The sequence below is a fragment of the Dendrobates tinctorius genome, unplaced genomic scaffold (assembly GCF_039654945.1).
Source record: "Dendrobates tinctorius isolate UK_male_01 unplaced genomic scaffold, ASM3965494v1 ptg000127l, whole genome shotgun sequence".
Classification (NCBI taxonomy): Eukaryota; Metazoa; Chordata; class Amphibia; order Anura; family Dendrobatidae; genus Dendrobates; species Dendrobates tinctorius.
Genome location: NW_027361795.1, coordinates 15,537,058 through 15,563,786, shown reverse-complemented (window position 1 = coordinate 15,563,786; position 26,729 = coordinate 15,537,058). Strand labels below are relative to the sequence as shown.

At 44.7% G+C, this 26,729-nt stretch overlaps 1 protein-coding gene across 2 annotated transcripts in view; it reads left to right on the top strand.

Annotated features, from left to right (window-relative positions):
• The window catches only part of ADIPOR1 (adiponectin receptor 1), a 45,986-nt gene extending 20,386 nt beyond the window's left edge, over positions 1 to 25,600 (top strand). For both annotated transcript variants that reach the window (XM_073542554.1, XM_073542555.1), the window contains exons 6-8: positions 653 to 840; positions 10,582 to 10,775; positions 11,877 to 25,600. In XM_073542554.1, coding sequence (XP_073398655.1) covers positions 653 to 840; positions 10,582 to 10,775; positions 11,877 to 12,005 — 511 coding nt within the window. In that variant the 3' untranslated portion in view covers positions 12,006 to 25,600. The remainder of the gene's footprint in view (positions 1 to 652; positions 841 to 10,581; positions 10,776 to 11,876) is intronic.
• Positions 25,601 to 26,729: the final 1,129 nt, after the last annotated feature.

The following is a 26,729-nucleotide window of genomic DNA, read 5'->3' as shown; positions in this document are numbered from 1 at the left end:
CCACAGCAGAATCAACATGTACGATAGGATACCGTGTTTTGCTGCTTGCTCACAACAGGTTTCAGCCTGCATTGAAATTTGTTGTGAAAATTGACTTATTTAGCAAATCCATATGTAAAATCCACTGCAATATGGAAGATGTGAACTTACCTTAACAATGATTATGACATTGCTTTAGAAATGTATTGATGCTTAACCCCTTACTGCCATTGGACGGAATAGTACGTCCAATGGCCGTATCCCCCGCCTTGATGTTGGCTCCGGCGGTGAGCCCGCATCAAAACCGGGACATGTCAGCTGTTTTCAACAGCTGGCGGGTGCCTGCAATAGGCACAGGTGGAATCACGATCCAACCACCCCTATTAACTAGTTAAATGCTGCTAACCATGAATAAGGCTCATCGGGGCTGAAACACGTCGGTTGTATCCACTGTGACCAGAACCGCACTTACCATGTTTTTATGGATGGAATTTATTTCTTCAATAAAATTGGACATTTTACTTGCCTGCTTTTACACTGGATTTTTCCTCTTTGTATATCTACTTTAAACCTTAAAAGCTATGAAACGATTTGATGTGCTGTCAGTAAAAGTAATGATCAGGCAATGTTTGCCATAAATGCATCTTTGTATTAATCATCTCCAATTTTCCAGGCTGGACTATTCTGGTATTGCCCTACTGATCATGGGAAGCTTTGTGCCCTGGCTGTATTACTCATTCTACTGCTCCCCTCAGCCTCGTCTCATATACCTGTCCATAGTCTGTGTGCTGGGCATCACTGCTATTGTGGTAGCACAATGGGATCGCTTTGCCACACCAAAGCATAGACCAACACGAGCTGGTAATTTTTAATATTTATCTTATTCATAGAAAAAGTATATATTGGATGCTAGTGCCATTCATGTCAAATTTTTTTTTTTTTTTTTTTTTTTTTTTTTTTGCATTTTTGAGACTTTACGAATAAATTGCAAATTGTAAAATATGACCATTATATTTCTCATGCCTGAAGAAACTGAATCCTGTACTTTTACACTTGTGTTATTAAACAAATTAAGTACTTTATTTTTTCGGACTGTAAGACACACCCCAAGTTTAGAAGAATTAAATGGGCAAAAAAAGAATCAGGATCAGGCATCACAGGTGCGTCTTAGTATCCGAATGTAGCTTAGAGGGGGTCACAGGAGTTGGGAGCAGGGTCATATTTGCTTAATTTGACAGCAGGAGTGGGATGATGCTGCGGGTCCTGGGCTGGGAGGAGGGGTTTCCCGGCGGTGCGAGGAAGAAGTGGTGTCCATATGCACACATTGATCTCCCGGCGGTCTTCAGTAATATGGCATCGGGGGAGGAGGCTTGTGCACAGATAGAATATTATCGCATTAAAAGGGACTTTTTTTTTATTTTATTTTTTTGTCATGTGTTTGAGGCTAAACATCAATTTTGTAATTTGGCAATTTGAAAATAAATTGCCCTGTGTAGGTATTGTACTGTCTATTGCTGGCTGCAGAATGAGTTCTCTGTCCGTCAGATCATTCTGATGTGTTCGGTTGTGTATTTTTATGACCACTTCAAAGTTAAACGTGACTCTAAACAAAGCCTGTAAAAGCCAGACTGCAAAATTTTTAATGAAACCCTATTGCGAAAATATTGTTTAGCCACAAATATATGAATTGCAATTAAAAAAAATGAACACTTTAAGATGTAGTATGCGATTGAAATAAAATCAACACTGAGGCTCCAGAGTGATTGACAGGTCAGTTCTAGGATTTTTTATGTTGTATTATTACTGCATAGTGATCAGCTTTGGAATACAACCTGTTTTTACAATTTACAGTATTATGACTTAGTACAGCATCTTTTAACTTAAAGGTTAGTACAGTCTTGTGAATCCTCACATTGTGTGTGCTGTAAGGATTCTCTGTGCAATGCATGTGTGGTGAGCGAGGCTGGAAACAGTCTAGTCGGAATGTGGCTGGGAGTATGTAATTTGAATGACACTCCTGACATCGGAGAATCCTCACAGCAGTGCGCCTTTTGTCAGGATTCACAAGTCTGCAGTATTATAGAGTGACTGCAGGCTTGTAACTCAAGACTGGACTACCACTTTAATATGGTTAAGTGACAGGAAAAAAAGAGTAGTTATAAATGGTACCTTCTCTACATGGGATATAGTCAGCAGTGGGGACCGCAGGGATCTGTGCTAGCACCGATTCTTTTTAACCTCTTTTTTTTTATTGACCTTGTGGATGGGATTGAGAGTAAACTGTGAGTCTTTGCTGACGACACTGAACTGTGTAGGATGTTAAAATCTGACCTTGACATTACAATATTGCAAAACGATCTGGATAAGATGTCTGAATGGGCAAACACTTGGCAAATGAGGTTTAATGTAGATAAATGTAGGGTAATGCACCTAAGATGGAGTAATCCTATAGCTGCATATACATAAAATGGGAGTATAATTAAGACAGCAGAACAGGAGGCCTTGGCTATTGTGGTTACGAGTAAGCTGAGCAGCAGTGCTCAATGTCAAGCAGCAGCCACAAAATCAAACAAGATTTTAGGGTGTATAAAAAGAGAGATTAAAATCCCACGATCCCAACATATTGTTACCCCTTTATAAATCACTGGTGAGGCCACATCTAGAATATGAGATCCAGTTTTGGGCTCCACATTTTAAAAAGGATATTCAGAAGTTAGAGTCAGTTCAAAGGCGGGCAACTAGATTATTATGAGGGATAGAAGGCCTCTCATATGATGAAAGGTTGGAAAAGTTGGACTTGTTTAGCTTAGAAAAAAGACATCTCAATTATGTATAAATACATGTGGGTGTTTATGACTAACCTTCCAAGGATCTAACAAAGGACCAGGGGTCATTACGGATGGAGGAAAGGCAATTCCAGAAGCTAAATAGGAAAGGATTCTTTACAGTTAGATTTGTCAGGCTGGAATACCGACCACAAGAGGTAGTAATGGCATGAGCATTTAAATAAAGGGCTGGGTGCTTTTCTCACAACAAATAGTATTGTAGGTTCAAGTAAAAGCAAATCAGCGGCACATCTGTCCACACTATGTGAAAATTTAGTTCATGCTTTATTAAAGATTCATTAAAAACTTGGAATTCAAAATATATATAAAAAAACCTGACACATTTCGGCATCCAAGCACAATTAGTCATAGTATATGGCAGAAATATATTAAATGAACTATTTATATAACTCTAAGCCAATTGCAACAGAGGTAGACCATCATTAAATAGGACACCTGTGTTAACTGCGGGTTACATGGATTTATCATACATAAAGGACTGGTTTACAAAGAAAATGTGTACCATAAGACTAAACAACATTTAAAACAATTGTAGACTCTAATTAATGGTTTATAAAGTTGTTTGTTTTTTTTTGGAAGTAAATACTATGGTATGCTAACAGTCAATTGGAGCTGTCAAACTGAATCACGCATTTTGTGCTATTAGTAGACAGTTTTTCTATTATGTGGTAAAACTAATCGTTAAGATTCCATATAAATTCAAGCAATGAAGCTGTATTGATGTTACATATATTGCACTGACTCAAGAAGAAGTAACTTTTTATACAGGGATTATAGTGTCTGCATTGATGGGTCTGGTGTCTCTCATCTTCCTCTTGATAATACCCCATAGATTCTCTATGGGGTTAAGGTCAGGTGAGTTTGTTGGCCAATCAATCACAGTGATACTGTTGTTTTTAAACCAGGTATTAGTACTTTTGTCAGTGTGGACAGGTGCCAAGTCCTGTTGGAGAATGAAATTTCTACCTCCAAAAAAAGCTTGTCGGAAGAGGGAAGCATGAAGTGCTCTAAAATTCCTGGTAAATGGCTGCACTGACTTTGGTCTTGATAAAACACAGTGGCCCTTCACCAGCAGATGGCATTGCTCCCCAAACCATCACTGATTGTGGAAACTTCACACTAGACCTCAAGCAGCTTGGATTGTGCGCCTCTCCACTCTTCCTCCAGACTCTGGGACCTTGATTTACAAATGAAATGCAAAATTTACCGTATATACTCGCTTATAAGCTGATATTTTCAGCCCATTTTTTGGGCCTGAAAGTCCCCCTCTCGGCTTATACGCGAGTCATATACCGGGGGTCAGCGTGGGAGGGGGAGCGGGGGTGTCAGAGATCATACTCAGCCCCTCCTGGCACGTCTCTGCAGCCCCTGCTTCTCCGTAGGTCTCCTGCGCCTGTGTTCAGGGTTACGTGGTACAACTCATTAAGTCATGAATATGCGCATATTCATGACTTTAATGAGCGGTACCACATGACCACTGAACGCAGGAAGGAGACGACCGAGGGAGAAGCAGGGGCTACAGAGAAGACCGTGCGCCAGGAAGGGGTGAGTATGACGGGGGACAGAGCAATATTCACCTGTCCCCGTTCCATCGCCGTGCACCGCTCTGTCTCCTGGGTCCTCTGGCTGTGACGTTCAGCAGAGGGCGCGATGACGTAGTCAGTGTGTGCCTTCTGCTGAACGTCACTGCAGAGACCCGGGAGATAGGCGATGGAGTGGGGACCGGGAAATATCGCCAGTGCCGGGGGGCCTGAGCCAGCGGCGACACCGGCACCTGGCCCCCAGTGACGAGAGGGGAGTGTCATATTTTTTATTTTTTTTATTTTTTTTTTTTTTTTTTTTAATTGCAGCAGCAGCAATATATGAGGGGTATTTATGGAGCATCTTTTTGGGCCAGCATTAACCCTTGTTCAGCAGCATATGGGTTTTTTTTTTTTATTTATGGAGCATCTTCTTGGGCCAGCATTAACCCTTGTACAGCAATATATGGGTTTTTTTTTTATCTATGAAGCATCTTCTTGGGCCACCATTAACCCTTGTGCAGCACCACCCTCGGTTTATACATGAGTCAATAAGTTTTCCCAGTTTTTTGTGGCAAAATTAGGGGGGTCGGCTTATACACGAGTATATATGCTACTTTCATCTGAAAACACCTTGGACCACTGACAACAGTCCAGTTCTTCTCCTTGGCCCAGGTAAGACGCTTCTGGCGTTGTCTATTGGTCATGAGTGGCTTGACACAAGGAATGCGACACTTGTAGCCCAAGTCCTGGATACATCGGTGTGTGGTGACTGTTGAAGCAATGACTCCAGCAGCAGTCTACTCCTTGTGAATCTCCCCCAAATTTTTGAATGGCATTTTCTTAACAATCCTTTCAAGGCTGCAGTTATCCTGTGTGCTTGTGCACCTTTTTCTACCACATTTTTTCCTTCCACTAAACATTCCATTAATATGCTTGGATACACCACTCTGAACAGCCAGCTTCTTTAGCAATGACCTTTTGTGGCTTACCATCCTTGTGGAGTGTGTCAATGACTGTCTTCTGGACATCTGTCAAGTCAGCAGTCCTCCCCATGATTGTGGAGCCTACTGAAACAGACTAAGGGACCTTTTTAAATGCTTACGAAGCCTTTGCAGGTGTTTTTTGTTGTTCTAATTTACTGAGATAATGACTTTTGGGTTTTCATTGGCTGTAAGCCATAATCATCAACATTACCAGAATTAAACACTTGAAATAGATCACTCTGTAATGACTCTATATAATGAGTTTCACTTTTTGTATTGAAGAACTGAAATAAATTAAAGGGAATCTGTCACCTACCCTTTGGTGGGCGATGAAAACGAGGTCGGTCCGATGGGCGGAGTTCCCGATGTGTGCCGCCTCCCCATCCTTGCCCGCCGTCCGCAGGTTATTGCTGAATTGGAGTAGGTGTATGCCATTTTTTGCGTGTGCGCTAAGCATTCATAGCTAGCGCACGCGCAGTATGTTTTGCCCAACTGCGGACAAAGCCGGACTGCGCATGCGCCGGTTAACTAAGCCCCGGAAGTATTTTTCTGTGTTCCGGGGCATAGTTAACCGGCGCATGCGCAGTCCGGCTTTTCGGCTTTGCCCGCAGTTGGGCAAAGCATACTGCGCGTGCACTAGCTATGAATGCTTAGCGCACGTGCAAAAAATGGCGTACACCTACTCCAATTCAGCAATAACCTGCAGACGGCGGGCAAGGATGGGGAGGCGGCACACATCGGGAACACCGCCCATCGGACCGACCTCATTTTGATCGCCCGCCAAAGGGTAGGTGACAGATTCCCTTTAACTTTTTGATGATATTCTAATTTTGTGAGAAGCACCTGTATATTTAGGACAATGCCATACAAATATCAATTTAGCATAAGCCAACAGGACATCCGGCATATCTTACATGGAACAGCTTTCATCCAAGACACGCAAAAAACAGTCAAGCTCTGAGGTACATTTGGATCTTTTCAGACAGTAAAGACAGCTCCTATCACTGAAGAATACTTTAGTACAACAAGGATGCCATCCATTGGTAATAGATGAACAGATCCACAGGCTACAAGGATCTCAAAAAGCAGCCTCCTGGATTACAAAGAGGACAACAACAGGGCGCCTCTTGTGGTCACATACAAGCCCCCACATGAACATCCTAAGGAAAATTGGTGCTGCTCTCCAACCCATAGTCCACAGAGACCACAAATTGAAAGATATATTCCCAGGACTACCACGTCTCTCCTACAAAGAGCCACCTAACTTAAGGAATCTCCTTGTCAGAAGTGTCCTCTCATCACCATCAGTGACTCGCACATTGCCATGTAACAATAAAAAATGCAAAACTTATACCCACGTATTACTCACAAATACAGTCCACATACCAAACACTAATCAGGACTATAAATAAGGTCATGGATTTCTTTTCATTTACATCCTCCAATATGGTGTACATGATACAATGTACAAGGTGCCCTGGAGTTATCTATGTAGGGGAAACCATGCAAAAAGTATAAACAAGGATGGATCTGCACAGACACACAATCCGGAAGGAATGGATACGCCTGTGGAAAAACTTTTCTCTGGACCTGGAGACTGTCTGACAGATTTAAATTTCTTTAGGAGGCATCTCTTCTCCCACCTAATGGACAAATGTCCTGTTGTAATATCCCATAACCCCTTCATGATCGGAGGTATTTTTGGTTTTGCGTTTGTTTTTTGCTCCCCTTCTTCTCAGAGCCATAACTTTTTTATTTTTCCGTCAATATGGCCATGTGAGGACTTATTTTTTGTGGGATGAGTTGTACTTTTTAACAAAACCATTGGTTTTAGCATGTCGTGTGCGGCGATACCAAATATGTGTATGTTTGATTTTTTTTTTTTTTGTTTTCGTTTGAATCTGGCGAAAGGGGGGTGATTTGAACTTTTATATATTTTTAAAAAACTTTTTTGTTTTTTACTTTTGGCATGCTTCAATAGTCTCCATGGGAGACTAGAAGTTGCCACAACCTGATCAGCTCTGCTACATACAGACTGATCACATCGCCTCTATGTATTAGAATTACTTGCTATGCACAAGAAAACAAATGGAGGGCACCGCTGAATTAAATAAAGAAAAAGGGGTTCACCAAAAGCATGTCAAGGAATTAGTAACATGAAAAAAGAAGAAAAAGCGACTTGCCCATATGATGGGAACACCACATATATGAATTATGTAAGCAAAGTTTATTTAGCAAAGCTGACACAGACATGGAATAACACAGACTCCATAAAAACATTTAAAAACATGTACACAAGAGAACAACTGGTCATATCTTGAGATAATGATATAATGACCCTCCCACATCAGTCCCACAAACATGTAAAGGTGAAATACATAAGATATCCAAAAAGACAATCTCTAATACACACAAATAATGAAGATCCAAAAAAAATCTAGGATACACATAGTAATCAGGATACCTGTATTCTATAAGAATGACTATTCACAGCACCATGAAGTTAAATATATGGCCGATATAAGAAAACAGAGCAAGCGCCTACATGCCCCTGAAATGGTTAATAGGACACATACGAGCCGCATGTTACCAAAGGAGTGCAGACATGAAGCCAAATAAGCCAAAGCTCCATAAGCATGCTAATACATGCAAGGATGTTTGAATGCCTAGTGCCTCAGTGGGATAAGATGGTGGGGGGAGCAAACCCCACGCATATCGCCACTAACAAGTGGCTTTCTCAAGGGAGAAATGAAGTGCTCAAGAATTACTTGCTATGAGCGCCAGCCACTGGGTGACGCTCACTGTAAGCCGGCAGTGACAACCATAGAGGTCTCCAAAAGACCTCTGGTTGTCATGCTAACAAACCGGTGACCCGCGATCACGTGACGGGGTCACTGGTGGGCGGATTTCCGGGAAAGATGTGAGCTCACCGCCAGAGCCCACATCCAAGGGAGGAGTCTGACATTGGCGTACTATTACGCCCAACATCGCAAAGGGATTAAATGTAGTGCCTTTTGTCTGATTAATTTATTTGTAATCTGGCCTGAGGAGGAGCCTCTGTGCTCTGGAAGCTTGCAAGCATATATTATTTTCTGGTTAGCCAATAAAGGTATCACTCTGACAATACTTTTGTCATCATTGGGCAGAAAAGTATTCACATCAACTGATTTTTTTTTTTTTTTGTATTTTAAATTTTTTATAATTTCATTCAATACCTGTCTTTTGTCTTGTACTGCAACTGGTCAAGCAACATTTTCAGTGGATGCAGCTTACATACATCTCCTCCGGCTGTCTTTCACTAAATTATGTGACAGCGCTGCTTCTGAATTCTTCCCCCCACCTATCAGCACAAACACAAATCACAGCCACCCGGAAGTTTCTGTTATGTGATAACCTTTGGTTTACTTTTCCCTTTCAACATGTTTATATTTATTTGATCGGTCAGTACGTATAGCGTGAGGTTTTTTCTGTCAAATAACATCTATGAACATATAATCCTTGTATAAAAAGTTAATTCTTCTTGATTCAGTGCAATATATGTAACATCAGTACAGCTTCATTGCTTGAGTTAATATGGAATCCTATTGATAATGTTTCTATTATGTGGTAAAACTAGTCTACTATTAGCACAAAATATGTGATTCAGTTTGCCAGCTCCAATTGACTGTTAGCATACCATAGTATTTACTTCCACAAAACATTATAGTGACAAACAATCATATTTAATTATATTCTGCAATTGTTTTAAATGTGTTTGTTTATTCTTATGGTATACATTTTCTTTGCAAACCAGTCCTTTATGTATGATAAGTCCATGTAACCCACAGTTAACACGTGTGTCCTATTTCTAAGGCCGAGGTCACACTTGTGAGAAACTCACACGAGTCTTGCGTCTCAATATCTGGCACTGCCGCCGGTACTCAGTGTGACAGGCCCTTAAGGCTGTGTGCCCACATTGCATTTTTTAAGTGTTTTTGCCGCTGCGTAAATGCTTAAAACGCTAGGTAAAACGCATCCCATGCAATCCTATGGGATTCCGCAGTTGCTGTGCCAATGCTGCGGACTTTTCCGCTGCGGAATCGCATAGCAGAAAAATCCGCAGCATGTACATTAATTTTGCAGAATCGCGGCGAATCCGCCGCCATAGGATTGCATTGAAACGCTCAATTTACACATGTGGCTATGCCCACCATGCGAAAAGTGAGCGTTTCATGTGCGGATGGTACCCAGGGTCTGGAGGAGAGGAGACTCTCCTCCATGCCCTGGGTACCATATCCCTGTAAAAAATAGGATTAAAATAAAAAAATAGGGATATACTCTCCTTCTGTTGGCCTCCAGAGTCCTCAGCGGTACTTCCCAGGCGTGCTTTGCGGCAAAATGACCTTTGATGACGTAGCAGTCACGTGACTGCTACATCATCAGAGGTCATTCTCGCAAAGCACGCCTGGGAACGGAACTTGCCGGCAGCGCCGCTGAGGAGATCGGGGGCTGCCTGAAGGTGAGTGTATCCATTTTTTTTTATTTTTAACATTCTATCTTTTACTATTGATGTTGCATAGGCAGCATCAATAGTAAAATTTGGTCACACTTGTCAAGCACTATGCTTGACAAGTGTGACCAACCTGCAGTGTGGGCACTTAGCCTAAGGGTGCTTGAATGCCAGAAACGTGTCAGGTTTTTATATATATATTTTGGATTCCGTGTTTTTAATGAATCTTTAATAATAAAGAATGAACTTAATTTTTACATATTGTGGATGGATGTGCCGCTCGTTGCCCTTTCCTTGAATCTGGCTGAACTTCACCAGCAGGACCGGCACCCGACACACAGATTCCAGCCTTCAATATCAGAAATCCCCCCCCCGTCCCCAAGTAGCATTGTAGGTTATAAATCTAGCTATATAGAGAATATATAATTGGTGGAGAAAGGTTGAACTTGGTGGACTTAAGTCCTTTTTTCAACCTCTGTAACTTGGTGTAAATTCATATAGCATTGGTATTTTCTCATCTGAATTAGAGCTGCAGTTGTTGGCCCAACCTTGGGTCTCATGACTTGAATTTAGAACATCATAGTCATATATGATGCTGTTAGTTCAGGTCACAAGGCTCGCTGTCCAGCCAGGAGAAGCTGGTGTTGTGTGAATTGTCCCTTAGCAGAAAAAGATGCATCAGAATTCAACAATCGTAGTCTTTCGGTTGGGAGAATGTATTTTGCATGAAGGATAATCCGTTCTTGATGCTTTCTTTGTAGGCGTGTTTCTGGGCCTTGGCCTGAGTGGCATTGTTCCTACGCTCCATTTCACCATCGCAGAGGGCTTTGTTAAAGCCACCACAGTGGGCCAGATGGGCTGGTTCTTCCTGATGGCTGTCATGTATATAACAGGGGCTGGCCTGTATGCCGCCCGGATCCCTGAACGATTCTTCCCTGGAAAGTTTGATATCTGGGTAAATATGGTCGTTTATAAAAATTGATTGCAGACGTATTATACCTTGCAGCTGAAGAAGGATATCCTAAGGCTATGTGCCCACGGTGCGTGTTAAAACGCACACCAAAAACCGGACTCCTTCCCAGAAATCGCGCGTTTTTTTCCCGCGCGATTTTACCACGATTATGATGGCGATTTTTGCCACGATTTTCGCGTGCGATATTCAAGCACTTTCCAAGCGATTTGAAGCATCGCTTGGAAAGTGATTGACAGGTTGGTCACACTCGTCAAACATAGTGTTTGACAAGTGTGAGCAGCGTTTTACTATTGAGGCCGCCTATGCAGCATCAGTAGTAAAAGAATGTTAAAATGCTAAAAAAAAATAAAAAAAATCGGTGTATATTTACCTTCCGGCGTCCCGCGCTGCATTCCCGGCCACAGCGTTCCCAGTAATGCCTTGCGAGACCTGTGATGACGTAGTCTCGCGTTGCTATAGCGATCTCGCGAGACCACGTCATCACTGGACCGTGCCGCAAGGCATTACTGGGAACGCTTAGGCCGGGAATGCAGCGCAGGACGCCGGAAGGTAAATATACACTTATTTTTTATTCTTTTTTTACAGGGGTATGGTACCCAGGGCCTGGAGGACAGTCTCCTCTCCTCCACACCGTGGGTACCAACCGCACATGAGACGCTTAACTTCCCGCATGGTGGGCATAGCCACATGCGGGAAGTTAGCGATTCTCATGCATTCCTATGGGTGCGGAATCGCGGCAATTCTTTGCGATTCCGCACAAAAGAATGAGCATGCTGCGGTTTTTTTTCCGCGATGCGATTCCGCCACGGAAAAAAGCGCAGCATTAGCACAGCATGTGCGGAATGCCATAGGAATGCATGGGGTGCATCATGTACACGATTTTTAAACGTTTTCGCGGCAAAAACGCTTAAAAATCGCTACGTTGGCACACAGCCTAAAAATTGAAATGGGTATCCTTTTATTTGTAAATTTTATGGCTGCGTTGGATATTTAGAGACTTGTTGTAAACAGTAATTTACAATTTGTGGGTTGGTCATACAGCTACATTAATATGGCGTCCTTGTTTCTTGCTTTGTTTTCCAGTTTCAGTCTCACCAAATCTTCCATGTACTGGTTGTAGCCGCTGCCTTTATCCACTTCTATGGGGTTTCCAACCTACAAGAGTTCCGTTATGGGCTGGAGGGTGGCTGTACAGATGACTCTCTTCTGTAATGTCTGGACATAAGTAGATAATCACCTTTCCTCTGAAGATCTACAAGGGGAGAGTTAGAGAACTAAACCAATTTAGTACCCAACTGTATTTTCACAATAAAGCCCAGAAGCCCTCCGGTTACAAGGCACGGGTCACTATTACCTCCTCATTATGGGAAACGAGCACTTCGGGCACAAGACATTGGAGGACAACATGAAACCAAGCTGTATATTGAGCAATGACTTTGCATTGCCTTGTGAGATAAGAGGAAAGAGGCACTAGTTCTATTATTTTATGTTCTATCAAAATCTTTGCGTCACTATTTTACATCTTTCTACCATCGGTGGTTTAAAGTGTTCTGGAATCTGATAAAAACCAAAACCTTATAGGAAGTCACACCTTATGATTTTGAAGCATCTTGTACCAATGAGAGCAATATATTGTATGAGCAAAGCGTTTGTGGAGCTGACATTTTGCTTTGATGATGAAGACGGAGTACTTATTTCTATCGTGCCCTAGCCATCTATATATACCAAGCACACATGCAAGTATGGGAACGATCAAAATAATGTTTGTCTTAAAACCCAGATCTGATGAACTTGAAAATTCTGGTCTGACTGCGGTTTGCCCCTGTATCAGCTAGTCTCCATTTCATGCCGAGCAAAGATACCTGAGATACAGACTCCAGCAATGTATCACTTACTGGGCTGCTTGCTGCAGTATTGATAAAATCACTGTTTTCTCACCTACAAATCTACCTGCTGAGCTTTGAACTCCGCCCATACTACTGATTGACAGCTCTCTGTATATACTATGCATAGGCAGCAAGCTGCCAATTAGTGGTGAAGTCTGGGATACCCTGAGTTCATGAATATGGAGGACTACACGGCAGAAGGTTTACTAGTTCTTTAGTGATAATCTACTGCTGAGAACACAAAATTACAACAGCCAAGTAAGTGATACATCACTGGAATGATTGTCTCTATCTCTACATTATGCTGCTCTCAGATTTGATCTAAAAAATGTGGTGACAGATTCCCTTTAAGAATATATTTAGGCTTAATCAGTCATAAATAGTTATAGACTGCCTGAGCCTAAAGAGCCGCTCGTCAGAGAAAAAGAGAGATCAGTGGTTCACACCATGGCACAGGAGCAACTGGAGAAGCTCTACAGTGTGAGTACTCTACAAAGTTTCTACCCTACTGTGAATGTGACATGGGGTAGTCAAACACTGGTGTTCAACTTTGAAGGAATGTATCACAAGAAAATTACCGTATCTTGTGGATTATAACACCAGACCATAGACGCACCCCAAATTTTGGGGAGGATAATCGGAATTTTTTTTTTTTTTTTTTTTTTTTTAAATAAAATGGTGGTACGTCTTATAGTCCACTTTTATGGTGGCTTACTGAGGCAGGCTGGTAGGAGGAGGTGTTTGGCGGTGTGAGGCTGTGGCAAGATGCGAGAACTCAATCTGCGCATGCGTTGCCTCTGGCGGCCATTTTATAGAAATCAACCACAGTGAAAACAATGGAAAGTGCAGGGACTCCGCTAACATTTTGTAAAAGCTGAGAGCCCGCTGCAGCCTCACGCCCCCTCCTCCCAGCCTGGGACCCACAGCACCACCCCAACCCTGCCTCCTGGCACCTTGCTCAACCGCAGCCACCCACCCGAAATTTGGAGGGGGCGGGGGGAATGCATCTTATAAGCCGAAAAATGATACCTATTGGTTAAATCAAGTTTTTTGAGTTATTTTTTTATATTTGATGTTTTTTTTTCATATTTTTTCCATATCACTGTAATTTAAAAAAAAAAAAATGAAATTTAGCGATTTCCACAGAGGTCAGTAGTCCTAAAATTAGACTCCTACTTCCTGTTCTCAGCAATCACATGAATATTAACTATCCAGATATTTAGAAGTGTTTCCAGCTTGTACTCTGATTTAGGCAAGGGAGGTGAGCAGTGACCCTCCCTAATGTGAGCGGGTACTCTTGTGTTCTATAGAGGTGAAGATTTTGTTGTGAGACTGCTGAAAAACTCTAATATTAGGCCTATGGTGAAAGCAGATTGAGTTTGTTTTTAATATAGATAGTGATATGGAAAATGTAAAAATAACAAAACAAAATTTGAAATGTAGAAAAAAAACAGATTTGCAAACTGTCGAGTCCATTAAAAAAGCATTTTATGTTACAAAGAAGAAAAAAGTATTTAAACAATGACATTTTTTATGACCCACGCCCTTTAAAATGCATACAATGACTTATTTTCTCAGGATATTCTATGGTATTGAGCTAAGAAGTTAAAGTTGTTGTTTAGCTGTAGAAAATAAATCTTTAGGTGCGTTCCATATAAACATGTGAGATGGATTGCTACATTTTTATTTCCAAAGGTGTCTTCAGCCTCGGTCCCAGTAGCGCCACTTCTGGTTTGTGCTCAAGTGATTCCTAGGATGGCACATGCCAGCAAAGGACTGGTCCATTGTAATAACTAAGGCAACCCCGTGGTTTGGGAAAATCGATGCCTGGACAGAGAAAGGACAGGTTTAGTTACTGAAGGGAGCTAGCCCCCTTTCACAAATAGCATTTATTTGCTGATAACTGAAGATCGTAACTGCTTTTGAAATAAAAGGATACTAATCAGAATTATATGTTTAGATTAGGATCACATGAAAGTATTTTTTTGAACCGCCGTTAGACATTCCCTTTAATTGGATTAGGTCACTAGGTTTTTGCTACCTAATCTGAGAGCAGCATATTCTAGGGGGAGAAACCGGATTCCAGTGATGTCACTTACTGGACTGCTTAGTGTAGTTTTAATAAAATCACTGTCTTATCCACCGGAGATTCTCACTAGCGAACTAGCAAAATTACTACCTTATATTACATGCACTCCACTGATTGGCATATTTCTGCCTATGCACAGCGTTAAAACAGCTGTCAATCAGTGGTGTGGGCGAGATTACACAGAGCTCCACATTCAGAGAATTGGTAGATCTACAGCAGAAAAAACAGTTCTTACTTTACTGTGTGCTGCAGTTTTGATTAAGCGATTCATTACTGGAATCGGGGTCTCTGCCCCTACCTCATGCGGTTTTCAGATGAGGTAGCAATAATCTGGTAACAGATTCCCTTTAAACATTACAACTCTGACTTTTAAAAGAAGTATCTCTTTGCCAACATCACACTAAAGACAGAAACAATCTGTTCAATTATAGTCTTTTCTTTTTAGAATGTTGTGTGTGTGTGTGTGTGTGTCGATTATGTCAAAAGCTAAGGAAATGGCAATGTTAAAATCCATTACCTTTTAGATTTTATTTATTTTCTAAATGCTCTTTTCTTGATATTGTAGCGCAAAGTGGTGTAAAATTGTCCCAGACAGCCTTTTGAAATAATTGTTTCAATAATATTTCTGTTGACTAATTCCAGTACCCATTATATAAAATGTTCCACTGTCTATATAAATGAGTCTCATCAAAATTTAAACTCCATAATCTATCCTGATGACCTATCCAATGGTTTGTGAATGTATTAAAATACTTAATGATCACCGTTTTTACCGATTTCCTGTGCCGCATGAGTGAGGCTAAGTTCACACGTAGCGGAACTCTCGCGGAAATTACCGCGAGAGTTCCAGCATTCCATTCCGCGGGAAAATCGCATTTTAAATTCCCGCGATTTTCCCGCAGAAAAACTAGCATTTTGCAAGCGTAATTAGCTTGCAAAATGCTAGCGTTTACTCTGTCGCCTAATTGGGGGACACAGAACCTTGGGTGTTATGCTGCTGTCCACTAGGAGGCGACACTATGCATAATCTGAAAAAGATTAACTTTGGCTCCTCCTCTGCAGTATACACCCCTGGACGGCGTCAGCCTTCTCCAGTTTTTGCTTAGTGTCTCAAGGAGGCACACCTTTTTTCTTCCGTTTTTTTTCCTTTTTTTCACCGGAAATACAGATGAAGAAAAGTGGGTCTCCAGCGAGACTCCCGGCATGGCTCCCTCCTCGGTCCCCTATTAGGGGTACCCGGTTGAGGTCGAGGTGGTTTTTCCCCATGTCGCTCCCTCCCCAGTCCCTCGGGTCCTGGTTCGAGGTCGAGACCCCCCTCCTTCCCCAACCCCTTTAAGGGGTCTGGGTTGAGGTTGAGGCGAGGATGAAGACCCCCTGACGGTGACAGACGCACCCTCCCTAATCCCCCGCAGGGGGTATTAGGTTGAGACGCCTCAGGTAGGGTCGGAGATCAGGCAGCATTTCGCAGCTTCCAGGGACCCCAGGCTGGCTGAGGGATGCTGTTGGGGCCGGGGGAGGGTGCGGACTGGATGGCACAGCAGAGACAGGGCTTTTCTGCGTCCCTGTCTCTGCAACAGCAGCGGCTCCATAGCGCTTCAGGGGCCCCCATACAAAAACCGCTACCCCCACCGCTATCCAGTCGACCATTCTGGGGGGGTCTGGTACAAATCCGCCCCCCCCCCCCGGACTACCGCGCCGCTCTGGAGCCCTCCTGGGCATCAGACTTCTAATTTAGGCCGCGGCTTCGGCCTAGCTGAAGCCGCCGCCTTTTCCCCGCCCCCCGGATGACCAAAATGACACGCTGGAGTGTCATAGTAGGGGCGGATTGAGGCAGAAAGGGCGCGTTTTTACACAGCCCAGCGCGCCATTTTCAGCTCTCCGCCCCCTCCTCCCTCTCCTCAGAGCCCCAGTGGCCATTTTTTCTGGATGAGATCCAGGAGAGGAGCATCACAGCGGTCTCCGGGGGGCACAGAACTGGGATCTGTCGGCGCTGGACCTAGGGGCACACCGGTGGGGTAAGCTCACAGCTGGGTTCTCATTACTCAGCTGTGAATCTATACTTCCTATAAGGCTTTCTGTGGGTTCCCTCTGCGTAGCCACCCCTGTACGATCCCTTATAGCCAGCCTCTGTGCACTATGCCGGGCTCAAGGAAGAGAACCAGGCAGGAATGTTTCTATGCATTCTGTACAGCCTGCAAAGCCACGCTCCCTAGTGGCAGCACGTATCCGCACTGCCGGGACTGCATCCAGAACTCTGGGTCAGAACCCCAGGGAGTCCCTACTGACGCTTCAGTGTCACAGGCCACGCCGGAATGGGCAACTCAGATGTCTCAGTCTATGTCACAGTCCATAGACAACCTAACTGCTGCATTACTGCAAGCTCTGCAGAGTCGGGCCCCGGCTATGGACGGTACACAGCAAACGGACAGCTTGTCTCAGGAACATGCTGCTTCCGACTCTCACAGACGTAAGCGGACCCACAGGTCTCGATCACCTGAGTCGCACTATAGCACAAGGTCGTCCCCCTCTAGGGAGAGATAGCGTCATTCCAGGTCTCCTGGGCAGTCCCCTGCCACAGACACAGTGCAATTTACCACAGGGATCCCCCACCACAGAAGACCCCCGCCCCAGGTCGCCCTCCAGGGATCACCTTAGCGAGGCACAGGATTCGGAGGGCATCTGTGACTCCGACTCAGATAATGAAACGGTCAGGTCCGTGGTACCTTCTCCCCCTAGCAATACAGCTCTAGTTGAGGACATAATTTCTGCCATTCATCGGGTGCTAAAAATTCCAGAGTCGCCCCCGGAAGTCCCAGAACATAGGATTTGCTTCGAAAGTGTTCAAAAACCACCTAAGGTCTTCCCTAATCACGATGAGTTTGAGAAAATACTTACCAAACAGTTTGCGCAGCCTGACAAAAAATTCGCTAATCGCAATTATTTGGAAGCGAAGTACCCCTTCCCACAGAAAGACACCAAACAATGGACAGATCCACCTGAAGTGGACCCTCCGGTTTCTAGGCTAGCAGCGCAGACTTTACTCTCTCTGCCGGATAGCTCAACCCTCAGGGACGCAGCAGACCGGCAAGTAGAACGCATGGCTCGTTCTATTTTCGAAGCGGCAGGCGCCTCTCTGGGCCCTGCGTTTGCTTCAGTTTGGGCAGCCAAGGCCATCCTGGCTTGGGCCAAAAAACTACAGGACGGTCTTCAGTCTTCAAATCCTGAACTCTCGGACCAAGCGGTCCAGATGGCAGTGGTAGCAGACTACATGATTCATGCAGCCCTGGATTCCGCCAGAGGTGTAGCGGGAATAGCATCAAACGCCATCACGATCCGACGCATCCTTTGGCTGCGAGAATGGAAAGCGGATGCGGCCTCAAAGAAGTCCCTCACGCGACTTCTGTATTTTACTGGAAGACTTTTCGGCAAAAAGTTGGACACCATGATAGCCAATGCCACTGGGGGTAAGAGTACCTCTCTCCCTCAACTAAAACCGAAACGCACGTTTAAACAAAGAAACCAGACGCGATTCCGATCCTTTCAGAATTCCTCGGGCTGGTCCGTTTCGCGCCCAGTGCAAAACCGCAACCGTTTCCCACGCTGAGACAACCCACGGACGCAGCAGCGACCGGACAGGGCTTGGCAGTCGAAAGCAGGCCAAGCAAAACCCAAGGGAGGAAAACCTCAGAACTTCACTTCATCATGACTCGAGACCTCCGGAAGACACCCCACCAGTAGGCGGCCGACTTTTACTCTTTCAGCAAGTCTGGCTGCCTATTACAGAAGACAGGTGGGTCAGGGAAATAGTGTCTTCCGGATACAAGATAGAGTTCACTTCCGTTCCACCGAACCGGTTCTTCCTTTCTGTTCCTCCAACACTACCAGAAAAGGCTCGTGTTTTCCACCAAGCGGTTTCCCCTCTCCTTCAATCAGGAGTTGTGGTGCCGGTTCCCGCGAACGAGAGATTCCGAGGATTCTACTCAAATTTGTTCGTAGTCCCCAAGAAAGGAGGCGGCGTCCGACCCATACTGGACCTAAAACAGCTCAACAATTACGTACGGGTCCGTCATTTCCGCATGGAGTCCCTCCGGTCCATCATTGCATCCATGGAGCAGGGAGAATACCTCGCCTCCATAGACATACAGGATGCGTATCTCCACATACCAATTGCTCCCGCCCACCAAAGGTTTCTCAGGTTCGCGGTCAACCAAAACCACTACCAGTTTGTCGCCCTTCCGTTCGGACTCGCCACGGCTCCAAGAACGTTCACCAAAGTCATGGCGGCCACCATGGACGTCCTGCACTCAAGAGGCATCCTAGTCGTCCCGTACCTGGACGACCTCCTCGTCAAGTCTCCCACTTTCAAAGACTGCGAGGTCAGTGTCTCAATCACTCTAGACACTGAGTCGCCTGGGATGGCTAGTCAACCTACAGAAATCGTCGACCATCCCAACTCGGACTCTAACATTCCTGGGAATGGTATTCGACACCGCCAGGGGCCTGGTGCTCCTTCCCAAGGACAAGACACTGGCCATCCGTCTGGGAGTTCGCACACTCCTTCGCAGTCCTCCTCGATCTCTCCGGTTTGCCATGAGAATCCTCGGCAGGATGGCAGCAGCAATAGAGGCAGTGCCATTTGCCCAGTTTCACCTCAGGGTCCTTCAACTAGCCATACTCAGATCTTGGGACAGGAACCCTCTCTCCCTCGACAGGGAGTTCAGGTTGACGTCATCAACCAGGAGGTCCCTGCATTGGTGGCTCAAACCAAACTCGCTTACACGAGGGAAGCCATTCCTCTCAGGACAATGGAAGATCCTGACTACCGATGCAAGCCTGACAGGCTGGGGGGCGGTGCACCTACATCACAGGGCACAGGGCAAGTGGTCACCGAGGGAAGTGACATTGCCTATCAATGTTCTGGAAATCAGGGCCATTCTCTTGGCACTGAGAGCATTTCATCACTTGCTTGCAGCCTCGCACATACGGATACAGTCGGACAATGCCACGGATGTGGCATACATGAACCACCAAGGCGGGACCCGCAGCGCCCAGGCGATGAGAGAAGTGGCTCATATCCTCCGCTGGGCGGAAGACACAAGGTCGGTACTTTCTGCGGTACACATTCCGGGTGTAGAAAACTGGGAAGCCGACTTCCTCAGCAGGCAAGGAATGGACTCGGGGGAGTGGTCTCTCCATCCCGAGATTTTTTACCAGATCTGTCAACGCTGGGGAACCCTGGATGTGGACCTAATGGCATCCCATCTCAATACCAAGGTTCCCAATTTCATGGCCAGGACACACGACCCGCGGTCGCTCGGAGCGGATGCCCTGGTCCAGGACTGGTCCCAGTTCCGACTCCTGTACATTTTTCCACCCCTCCCCCTAATCGCCAGGGTCGTGAGGAAGATCAAGCAAGAGGGAGTTCCGACCATCCTCATCGCGCCAGACTGGCCCAGACGTACTTGGTACGCCGACATCGTCCAACTTACGGCAGACGCCCCCTGGCGTCTACCCGACCGTCACGACCTTCTGTCTCAAGGTCCGTTCTTCCACCAGAATTCAGGGGCTCTCAATTTGACGGCATGGCCCTTGAAACCTGGATTCTAACCCGGGCAGGTTTTTTCACCGGCAGTCATTGCAACTATGATCAGGGCAAGGAAGCCTGCCTCCGCCAAGCTCTATTATCGTACCTGGAGAGCTTTCTTTTCTTGGTGCGAATCTCATGGACAAGTCCCACTCCCTCATTCCCTCCCGAAGGTACTAGGTTTTCTTCAATCGGCCCTAGATGTCAAGCTATCCTTAAGTTCGCTTAAGAGTCAGGTGTCGGCGCTTTCAGTCCTTTTTCAAAAGCGCATTGCTATTAAACCGCAAGTAAGGACTTTCATCCAGGGAGTTTCCCGATTGGTTCCTCCCTACAAACGTCCGCTGGATACGTGGGACCTCAATCTGGTCCTGACAGCATTGCAAGCTCCACCCTTCGAACCTCTTAGAGGAGTTCCACTCTCCATTCTGTCTCAGAAAGTGGTTTTTCTAGTGGCGATCACCTCGTTACGCAGAGTGTCGGAATTGTCAGCACTTTCCTGCAGACGGCCTTTCCTAGCCTTTCACCAGGACAAGGTGGTTCTCCGCACGGTACCATCCTTCCTTCCGAAGGTTGTGTCCAACTTTCACCTTAATGAAGAGATTTCACTGCCTTCCCTTTGCCCGGTTCCGGTTCATAGAGTGGAGAAGGCTCTGCATACGCTTGACCTCGTCAGAGCATTGCGGATTTACGTGTCCAGGACTGCACCTTTCCGGAAATCTGATTCCCTCTTCATTCTTCCGGAAGGTAGTCGCAAGGGGTTGCCGGCTTCCAAGGCTACCCTTGCCAGGTGGATCAAGTCCACCATACATGAGACCTACCGACTTAACAGTTCCCCTCTTCCGGCCGGTATCACGGCACACTCTACACGGGCAGTAGGGGCCTCCTGGGCCATTCGGCATCAGGCTTCGGCACAACAAGTGTGCAAGGCGGCCACTTGGACTAGCCTACACACGTTTACGAAACACTAGTGTTCATACCCAGTCCTCAGCGGATGCGAGCCTGGGTAGACTGGTTCTGCAGGCGGCAGTACCCCAAGTCTAGGGGACTGTCAGCACAATATTCGTCCACTGCTTCCCACCCAGGGACTGCTTTGGGACGTCCCAAGGTTCTGTGTCCCCCAATTAGGCGACAGAGTAAAGGAGATTTTTCTGTACTCACCGTAAAATCTCTTTCTCTTAGCCTTTAATTGGGGGACACAGCTCCCACCCTGTTGCCCTTACGGGCCGTTGTTTCCTGTTGAGTTCTCATATTGTTCTTTGAGCTCGTACATAGTAGCCTTCTTACAGGCATGGTTATGTTATTTGGTTACGTTCCTCCTTATGCTTTGCCACAAAACTGGAGAAGGCTGACGCCGTCCAGGGGTGTATACTGCAGAGGAGGAGCCAAAGTTAATCTTTTTCAGATTATGCATAGTGTCGCCTCCTAGTGGACAGCAGCATAACACCCAAGGTTCTGTGTCCCCCAATTAAAGGCTAAGAGAAAGAGATTTTACGGTGAGTACACAAAAATCTCCTTTTTTTCCAAGCGATCTGTAGCATCGCTTGGAGAACTGATTGACAGGTTGGTCACACTCGTCAAACACAGTGTTTGACAAGTGTGACCAACTTTTTACTGCTAAGGCCGCCTATGCTGCATCAGTAGTAAAAGATAAAATAAAAAATGGTGTTATTCTTACCTTCCGACGTCCCGCGCAGCCGCTCCCAGTAATCCTTTGCGAAAATGCCCGTGATGACGTACGTTCTCGCGGGATCGCGACGTCTCGCAGTAATTCGCGATGACCGCGAGAACGGACGCCATCGCGGGCATTTTCGCAAAGGATTACTGGGAACGAGAGCGTGGAGAGAGGCGGGAAGGCTGCGCGGGACGTCGGAAGGTGAGAATAACAATATTTTTTATTTTAAATTCTATTTTTTACAGGGATATGGTACCCAAAGCCCGGAGGACAGTCTCCTCTCCTCCGGACCGTGGGTACCATCCGCAAATGTTCTGCTTACTTTCCGCATGGTGTGCACAGCCACATGCGGGAAGTAAGCGGAACAATGCATTCCTATGGGTGCGGGATCGCCGCGATTCCGCAAAATTAATGAGCATGCTGCGTTTTTTACCGCGAAGCGATTCTGCCGTGGTAAGAACACCAGCATTAGCACAGCATTGCGGAATCCCATAGGAATGCATGGGATGCTTATTTTTCGCGGCAAAATCGCGCGGTTAAAACCGCCGCGGAAATGCGAAAAAAACGCCACGTGTGAACTCGGCCTAACCGCGTGACTGCCCTGCTGCTTTAAGAACTCACAAGTGGTCCACATTTGAAGTGGTAGCTGCCTTCCCAGTGTAATTCTAGAAGACTCTGAATGAGACTCCACAGACTTACATTGAGATAGCGACTTCCAGTCGACCACACAAACCTCATGAGCTGGCTTGTTTGTCTTCAGGTCACTTGAGCCAGAAGAGGACCTGAGTGGCCTTGGAAACGGGGGAAGTTGGTGATCGGTAAGTTTTTTCATACTCTTACCCACCGGTACATAAATAATTAGGACTGATTACAGAGTAATAATTTTGATCCAACTTTTTAACATTTTATGTTTGATCTTGTATATGTTTTGTTTGACTATCACATTTATGGTCATACGGCATCTGTGAGGGATCTTGCAGATGGCTGAATCACAGCTCTGTTCATGAACGTTATGTTAGCACCAAGAATGGAAAAGACTTTACTAATCTCTCCAGACTGTATCTGATCCTGTACTTTGCTCTTAGTATGCGTTTCAAGCATGGTGATGTAATATGACCATATGTATCAGCACGGGACACACTGGATATCTCACAAGACTCACTATGTTATAATGTAATGATCAATGTAAAAAAAAAAAAAAAAAGCAATTCTACTTGATTGTGTCAAAAAATGAGTTATATTATATGGTAGGTCTTTGTAATAACAGTATGTATGTAAATACAATATTGCGCATAAATTTATGGTAGTTTGTGGGAAAAAAATGCTGCAAAGTAAGAATACTTTCAAAGTTAGAAGTGCATAGCTAGGTTCCCCTGGTGCTGCCAGTTCTGAGCTGATGGCACTGCTGAACAGCTGATTTTGAAGGGAAGCAAGCACGATCTGATGCACTAAATTTCTTTGACAAGCCACTCAATCTACAGCCCTCAATGCTGCCTATTAGTTGGACTTTCTTTAAAACAGCTTGAACAGCACATCTTTAAAACCCAACCTATTTTGAAACGTTTGCCTGGGACTCCAACCTGTATTGAAATGTTTGCATGGGAGCGACAATGCTGATGCATTATAACTACCTTATGTGTTGTTGCTGTGCTCGGTTTTGCCATGATGTATGACCTGTGACATGAAACTATCTTTCACAGCATCATATTTGTAGCAGAGTTTGGTTGTTAGTCACCCATCTTTAAGCCTCCTAAACAGCTGTTTTAGTTAAAGTGAAAGTCATGTCTGCAAATGCTAATAACCTGCAGATATCTGGTTAATATGCAGATTAGTAGCGATGTATTGCTGCTCGTTCTCCTTACTGAAAGCTCGGCTACCTAGAGAAAATTAACTTTACTTCCTTGGACCCACCGGTTCTTAGTCATAGATGTGTGGAGCGGCTACTGTTATCGCCCACAGTATTGTGAGCTGTGGCTGTAAGATTGAGAGTTTGCTCTGCACACATGCACTGCAGAGTGAGCTGTCACTCAAAGTACCGGGGTCTGCTTACAGCCACTTAGTGTGTACAAAGCAGTGACTAGCCGCTCCGATCATGTCTCTATGACTGAAAGCCGGCGTAATAAAGTTAATTTTCTCTTGGTAGCTGCGCTCTCGGTAAGGAGGCCGGGCAACATTGTAATGCTATTAACCTACAGATTAACCCTTTATCCATAGCTCAATTGGATTTTCCAGGTTTGGCACAAAAGCGTGCAGTCACGCTATGCGTATCCTCACAGTGCATGACATTGAGATTCCACAAGTATGAGATAAATATATACTGCCAGCCACATTCTGACTAGACATGCGCGGCTTCGCTCAGTTCACTTATGTGACACTTGGCCGTATACGTCTAGTTGGAATGTGGCATGGAGATATGCCACATTGTGACCAGTTTTTGTTAGTTCACTTTGCATTTTGTAAGTATTCTTACTTTGCAGAATTTTTTTCACCTGCCTAAAACTTTTGTGCGGTACTGTATATGCTCAGGATTTTACGTGATGTTTTTATAACTACTTGATATGCCCAGTGTATATTAGAAATCCCTCTGCATACCCACATGCTTTGTATGGCTCTACTACTACCTTCAATGTTGTTCCTCTGAAGAGAATGGCACGACACTATTCTGCTATTCAGGGGAAGCGACAACCAAATGGAAAGAACAATGATGGGTAGTTTGTACACACAGTTTTCACGCAATTTTTTAGCTTTCTTTTAAAGCTTAACTATAAACATCCCTGCTCTCAATACATCATCACATTTGTTCCCATTCCATCTCATGGAGTCTCCCGGTCCTAATTAGTGATGAGCGAGTATACTAGTAGCTCGGGTGACCTCCGAGTATTTGGATGTGCTCGGAGATTTAGTTTCTGTCGTCTCAGCTCCATGTTTTGCGGCTGCTGGACAGCCTGAATACATGTGTACAATAATGCCTGTTTGTTAGGAAATCTCCTTATGTATTCAGGCTGTCCAGTAGCCGCAAATCATGCAGCTGAGGCGATGAAAACTAAATCTCCGAGCACACTAAAATACTCGGAGGACACCCAAGCAACGAGTATACTCGCTCATCACTAGTCCTAATCCTTTGTTAGTTAAAGTCTTTATGATGACAGAAAACTAGCCACCGACAATGGCTGCTGTTACTTTACATGACATTGTATGTTATATCTGTTACTTAAAGTGTATCCCCAATGATATAGAAAATCAATAGTGCAGGGGTGTGCACAATATTTGTTTTTTTGTTAAATAACGTGTAAAGCAGATACTGCTTCTAAATAGTAGCATGGACCAACCACAGTCTGTGGTCTGCGCATACTGGTGCATTAAGAGACAGAACATCCTGCTCTGTCTCCTAGGCTTTCGTATCCACCAGGGAATCAATCCTCGTGGAATCAATTAGATTGACTAATTTTGTTACATTTTTGGATCCCAAGTTATAAAAAGGCATGAATCAGATCATTTCTAGTGCCCAAGCTAGTGGATCTTAAAAGGGAATGTATCACTTATATTTTTACTAATTAAACCAGATACTGAAACCTACTTCATCATTTTTCCAACCTGTCTTTATTTTCTGATTGCAGATATTTAAGTCTATTTTGTGTACATCATTATGGGGACCCCATCTTGCTTGAGTGGCTTATAAAAGAAGTCCAAGCTTGGAAAACATGTCTGATTAATGTAAAAAAAATAATAAATCGGCACCATATACATACATGGGTTGTTGGCTGCATTTTAGCTTAGCCGCTTTAATGACGTTGCAACAACAAAAATGCAACTCGTGGACCGATTTGGAGCTATTTTTTATTGGGCACCCCATAACATTAAGATATGCTTTAAAGCAGCCTCTTGTACCATAGGAACCTGTAGTGTGGAGATGGCTCATAGACTTGAGGCAGAGTGTTTAAAAGCATGCTCTGTGATATGTGCAGAGGTATCTGTGCAGAGACGGGGAGGAGGTGAGCTGCCATTACCTATTGATGTGATCCTGTACCATCTATGGTTATATACAGTATTGCCTTGTAATCCTGCTTGTGATGAGATTGAGATCACTAATGAAAAGTGATCTATAGAAGACTAAAGGTATCAATTAATGGAAAGCTTGAATTTATATGGGTTGTGCATCTGACCAAGTATTATCCTCTTCACCCCAAAGCCTATATTCACCTTCATGACCAGGCCAAAATTTTCAATTCTGACTAGTGTCACTTTATGTGGTAATAACTCTGGAACGCTTCAACATATCCCAGTGATTCTCAGATTTGTTTTTTTTTTTTTTCGTGACACTTTATTCTTCATGTTAGTGGTAAATTTTAGGTTGATTTATGATTAGTGTTGAGCATTCCAATACTGCAAATATCGGGTATCGGCCGATATTCGCTGTATAGGAATTCCGATACCGAGTACCAATATTTTTTCAATATCGGATACCGGAATCGGAAGTCCCCATAATGCAATGAGACACTGTTGTGGCTGTTATTGGCTGCTGAAATGTCATCATGATGCGCGGTCTGTGCCGACTGTCGGGGGTCTGTGCCGACTGTCGGGGGTCTGTGCCGGCTGCCGGTGGTCTGTACGGGCCTCTCGGGGGGCCTGTGCCGGCTGCCGGGGGTCTTGTGTGGGCCTGCCGGGGGTCTTGTGTGTGTGCAGGCATCGTCCGATGGGACTACAA